The following is a 5,747-nucleotide window of genomic DNA, read 5'->3' on the forward strand; positions in this document are numbered from 1 at the left end:
CCTACCGGGAATTGAACTCAGGACCTTGCACATGGGCGTTGTGCCATTGAGCTACATCCCATCCCTGAAATAAGCTCTTATTTACACTTGCAAGTAACTACTCATAGTTGTTTTTTGTTTTTTTTTTCTCTGTACCAGGGATTGAACTCAGGACCTTGTGCTTTCGAGACAGGTAGAGAGGCACCACTGAGCTACACCCCTGGCCCGTGCTCATAGCTGTTTTGTTCAAGAAGTCTAACCAGGGCAGCCTGCTCACACGAACACATCAAGGGCTTTTTTAAATAGAAGTCTACCAGTTTATTTGATGTCTTGTTTTTTTTCTTTTGTACCTGGGATTGAACTCTGGCCCTTGATCTTGTGAGGCAGTCAGCAGAAGCACTGAGCCAAATCCCCGGCCCCTATTTGATATCTTCTTATGGAACAAAATAATGTAGAAATCAGAATTTTGAGTTCTGATATTTACTCTCTGGAGCCCTCATTAACTTCAGTGGAATTTTCTTGTAGCACATGATTTGGGAGTTACATTCTGTGACATGGATGAATCTGCATCGACACTTAGCACGATAGATGTTTCGTATGTGCCACATTCATCAGAATACAGTCTTGGTCGATGTAAACACATGAGTGAGGAATGGGTAAGTTTAAAAGAAAAATTAAAAGCATTCACCCTATAAATGTCCATTTCAATATTGTTTATGAAGGTAGAAATGTTGGTAGCAATATACAGTAACATCAAATGGAGGTTAGTAGCTATAGAAGCTGCCTCCAACTGTTAGAAATTATGTTTATGAAGTCCAATAATATTTAATAATTTTTGTTATGTTAACAGGGAAGAAAAAGTTGGGTAGAAAATTTAAGTAAAGTGATTAAGTTAGAAAGAAAAACACCTTTGCCTAGGGAAAAACACCTTAGTTCTTGTTTTGGGTAGTGTAATTATAAAGAGAGTTTTGTTTTTTCTTTCTCTTGGTTTCTATTTTCCATGTTACATTTAGTAGGCATGAATTTTATAATGAAGATTTTTTTAAAAATTGGAAATTTTAGTATGCATCCAGTCTAAAATGATACATTTTAAATATTGCTTTACCTATTTCAACATAATTTGGCATATTTTAAATATCTCATACACTATCTGCTTTATGTAAACATTTGAAAAGAATGTTATCAATGAGATTTAAGAGATCAGTGAGCTCAAAGTTAAAAGAAAATTGTTAGAACAAGAGGGTTTGACCCTAATTGAGTAGTATAGCTATATAAATTCTAGCCTTTTAAACTCTCTTGATAAGATAAAGGAATATTATTAAGTTCACCATTTTATTACCATTTTATTTTAAGTTGTTGTAGAGCAGCTTGCTCACTTGTAAGCCCTTTAGAATTCCATCGTGGGAGTGTGAGATTTAAAAGGACATAAGGTCAACTGTTGACATGGGGTCTGCTTTACTAATCCTGCTTGGTCAGAAGTCCACTTTGCTTTCTACAGCTTTGTTTTTTTATTTTTAAAATGAAAATTTTTTTTTTGTTAGGAATGTCTTATTTTAGATTTTAATTGGCATAGTAGTTATACATATTCATGGGATACAGTGGTTCTTTCAACACGTGTATACACTGTGCAGTGATCAATTCAGGATAATTAGCATATCCATTAACTCAAGCGTTTATCATTTCTTTTTGTTGGAATTGTTAGAAATCCTCCTTTCTAGTTATTTAGAATAGACAATAACTGTTAACTTTGGTCACCCTGCTGTGCCACAGAATGCTCGAACTTTATCCTCCTGGTGCCTTCCAATTTTGTATGTTAACCAGCCTTTCTTTCCTGACCCTGCAATCTTCATCACCTGGTCACTATTCTACTCTTCTATGAGTGAGATTAATTTTTTTTTTCCTTCCTGGTACTAGAGATTGAAGCCAGGCCTTTGTACTGAACCATATTCTCAAATCTTTTAAAATTTTGAGACAGGGTCTTGCTAAGTTGCTGAGTTGCCCAGGCTGGGCCTGAACTTGCGATCCACTTAACATCCTTCTAGAATGCTGGGATTACAGGCATGAGTTACTATGCCTGGCCTGAATCGGATTTTTTGGCTTCTTTATATGAAAGCTTCCATTTTTGTGCCTAGCTCATTGCACTTACCATAATGTCTTGGCTTATCCATGCTACTGTAAGGATTTCATTCTTTTTAAGGGCCAAATAATATTCTATTACACACACACACACACACACACATATGGCATATCTTTATTCATCCATCACTGGAAACCACAGCTTAGTTTTAAAACCTTTGATGCTTGAAGTGTGTAGTGATCATTACCTATTATTACTATTCTTAGGTAATCAGCTTTTGATTATGTAGTTTTTTTTATGGTACTAGGGATCGAACTCAGGACCTTGTGCTTGTGAGGCAGGCATGGCACCACTGAGCTAAATCCCAGGTTTGATTATGTATTAAGCTTTTTTCTAAGTGTTGATGTGGAAGGGAATACCTTAAGTGAAAGTCACAGTGTAACACATGATTGTATTCCCCAAAGACAAACATGTCATCATTTTCTCTTGTATATGAAATATCATAGTTTTAGAGACCAGGTGGACAAGTATGATTCTCTTGCCACTTAGACACTGTTTTCTTCTTCATATGTATTAGGCTGAGTGTAGCTTCAGATCTACCTTCTTCAGATCTGCAACCCTAAAATGGAAAGAAAGCCTGATGAGCCGGAAGAGGCCGTTCGTTGGAAGATGTTGTTACTCATGCACTCCCCAGAGCTGGGTAAGGATGTGCCTGCCTGCTGCCTTCGACAAATAGAGTGAAATATGTGACACAGGATTCCACCTGTGTGTGAGTTTTTATTGTTTAGTCATAATAAACTTACTTCACTTTTAGAACAGACTCTTGTTTATAAACCATATATTTCCACTGAAGAAGTTGACTTTTCCATTCATAGCCAATAAATATTGGTTCCATAATCAATCCTGGAAGTGTTCTGGTTCTTATGAAGTCTTGGTGTGATTTTAAGGGAATAATAGAACTTAGCCTTTTGTGAACTCTTGCAGAGAATTGGTAGGAACCTTGGTGTGCATTCTAGGTGCTGAATGAACTTCAAGCACTTCACATTAAATCCTAGCAAAATGAAATAGTGGAACAGAGTAAAAGTTAAAGGTGTGGCTTTGCTTTTAGCTTTGGCTGCTTTCCTGGAGAATGTCTGTAGATTTTATAACAGTGAAATATGGTCACTAAAATGATAGGATGAGATTTACGAAATAATATACAGTAGTACTTCGGTTCAGGAATGCTGCTGTTCAAGAGCAATCACTTTGCAAACAGAAGTGTTCGGCAAAATTTTGCTTCTGTTGATGAACTCTGTATCAGGTGTCAAGCACAACCACGGCCATAGCTGTTTTCTAAAGCAGTGGAATTACCCTGTAAAAGGGTTTCTGTAATCCCATCACCCTCGGGGGCTGAGGCAGGAGGATCATAACTTTGAGTCCATTGATTTAGCAAGACCCTGTATCAAAATAAAACACAGAAAGGACCAGGGATGTAATTCATTGTGAAGGCCCTGGGTTCAATCACTAGTACTGCAGAGAAACAAAAAAGTAAAACAAATCAAAGCTAAACAAAACATATATTGGAATGTGAAGTTTCCCCTGGAATGATCCAGTGGTTAGGATGTAGAAATTCTGCCATTTAAATGCCTACTATTCTAGAGGTTGCTTATAACCTGTGTTAATAGCAACTGCACTGTGTGGATTTTCTACCCTGACTTGACTTGTACGAAGCAGAATTCTGAGTGTGGTATTGAGGGATTTACTAACACTGGGAGATTTGTATAGTCAAACAGTTCACCTTAAATGTTCATGTCTGCTCAGTATTGCTTCTTTTAAATAATAAGCACCTTGCTGCAAGAACTGGTAGAATCAAAAGATCCTGGAAATTTCTAGTCTAGGTGTAAGGTCCAGTCAGCTTGATAGAACAGTGGAAATAAAGATTTAAATAGAAGGTCAGATGTCTCCTTTTAATTTTGGCATCTCATTCAATTCTAATTTTGAAAGTTTGTTCAAAACAATACCTTAGCTACAATATTAGACCAATACATCACCTTATCTATAATGTTACAGTGTATTCTTAAATCAGGAGGGAGTTTAGGAAATCATTTGGTGGTAGTTATAGTTTGGAGTATGAATAGAGAATAGTACAACAAATAATTGGTTAATAATTTGTTTAAAATATTTTTTAGAATTCTTTGATATTTTCTGTCTTTAAAATCCTGTGTTATTTTTCTTTAAAGAGATGTCATTTTTTTTTTTTTACTTCTTTTGTTGAGGATATGTTATGCTTTTTTTAAAGTGTTTATTTGAGGAATATTTACCTTTTTGTCCACATTAGTAAAGCTATAGACTTCCTCTTTTTTGACTTTCTCTTTTCAACAGAGCTATCTCTGGATTATCTTTTAAGATCACTTGTAAAGACAATGACTTGTAGAAGTACACTTTCTCAGTAAGTAGACAGTCATTTTAGGGGAACCAACAGGATCATACTCTTTGGAGCAAGTTACGAGATTGAATACTAAACTCCCACCAGCCTCAATTTCCTGTCCTGTACAGTGGGGCCAATAATTCTTATGTGTCTTGTATGTTGCCAGATTTAGTAATTTAACAGTAACTGTGTGATACTTTCCAGAGGTTTTGTATTCTGACTTTTCTTGACTGACTTAGTGTTTTGGAATGAAGGTGAGGAGTAGGGCAGGAAAGGAAGGGGCACTATTTCCTTTAGTTTTAAGGTTTTAAAAATTTATTTTGAGTTTGGGACCTTTGTAGGCTTAAGAGTATTTTTCACAAAGAAAAAACAGTTTTTCTTCATCAGTTAGATTTTTGAAGTGATGCCTAATGTTATGCTTGAATTTTAAAAGTTTTCAGGAACTAATAATATGAGCCTTTCAACTATCCAATTGTGTATTTATGTCTACATTTATTTTGTTTTATTTAGGAAAAATTTTTCAACCCCAGTATCCCTTCTCTGGGTTTGCGGAATGTTATTTATATCAATGAAACTCACACAAGGTAAAAAGAAACTTCTGATACTTCTAATGAATCTCAAAAGTCAAACTCCATAGTATTAATGAGCATAGTTTAAGGTGAATCTCTGTTCTTGAGCATGATGAGAATATGAGCTTTTGACGCAGAGGCTTTATCCAGAAATTAGAAGCAGACCAGCCAACAGAAGAGACCTCTTACTGCTAACCACTGCTGTGCCTACAGACGTCCACGCGTGTGGAGATGTCACCTACAGTGTTACTTAATGCTTTCATTCTCTGACTTGTTATTTGCCTAAGACTTTTCTTTTTACTTCTGAATTCCAGGTGCTTGGGGATGAGTTAGTAGGTACCAGAGACAGAGAGAAGGGCCTTTGTTTTACATGAATCCGGGTTACAGGATAAGGAAGGAGAATTGAAAGAAGGTTCTGTGAATGTCTTGAAGGCAAGAGAAACATTAGCCAAAAACACTACTGGTCCCTGTAATTCTAAGAGTAGATTCCTGAGACAGGTAAGAATAGGGTCAAGCGATCAGACATGCTTGAAATTCTCTGAAAAATTGGTCCAAAAAATCATATTCTTAAACTTGAGACCTTCAGAATTACTATTAAAAATTAGTTGATGAGATCACATGTGCGAATGATGACATTTGCATATATCTTAAAGGTTTTTTTTTTTTAAATAGAACTAAGGTTGAAATCAAAGGATATACACATACACATACACAC

At 35.9% G+C, this 5,747-nt stretch overlaps 1 protein-coding gene across 4 annotated transcripts in view; it reads left to right on the forward strand.

Annotated features, from left to right (window-relative positions):
• Gpam (glycerol-3-phosphate acyltransferase, mitochondrial) overlaps positions 1 to 5,747 on the forward strand; it is a 65,017-nt gene that overhangs the window by 34,203 nt on the left and 25,067 nt on the right. For all 4 annotated transcript variants that reach the window (XR_004516298.1, XM_033761433.1, XM_010634625.3 and 1 more), the window contains exons 2-4: positions 505 to 635; positions 2,634 to 2,756; positions 4,974 to 5,047. Coding sequence is in view for 3 of the 4 variants with exons in the window: in XM_033761433.1 (XP_033617324.1) it covers positions 534 to 635; positions 2,634 to 2,756; positions 4,974 to 5,047 (299 nt within the window). In the remaining variant the exon portion in view is untranslated. The remainder of the gene's footprint in view (positions 1 to 504; positions 636 to 2,633; positions 2,757 to 4,973; positions 5,048 to 5,747) is intronic.

This window comes from Fukomys damarensis, unplaced genomic scaffold (genome assembly GCF_012274545.1).
Source record: "Fukomys damarensis isolate Sample0158 unplaced genomic scaffold, DMR_v1.0_HiC HiC_scaffold_8, whole genome shotgun sequence".
NCBI lineage: Eukaryota > Metazoa > Chordata > Mammalia > Rodentia > Bathyergidae > Fukomys > Fukomys damarensis.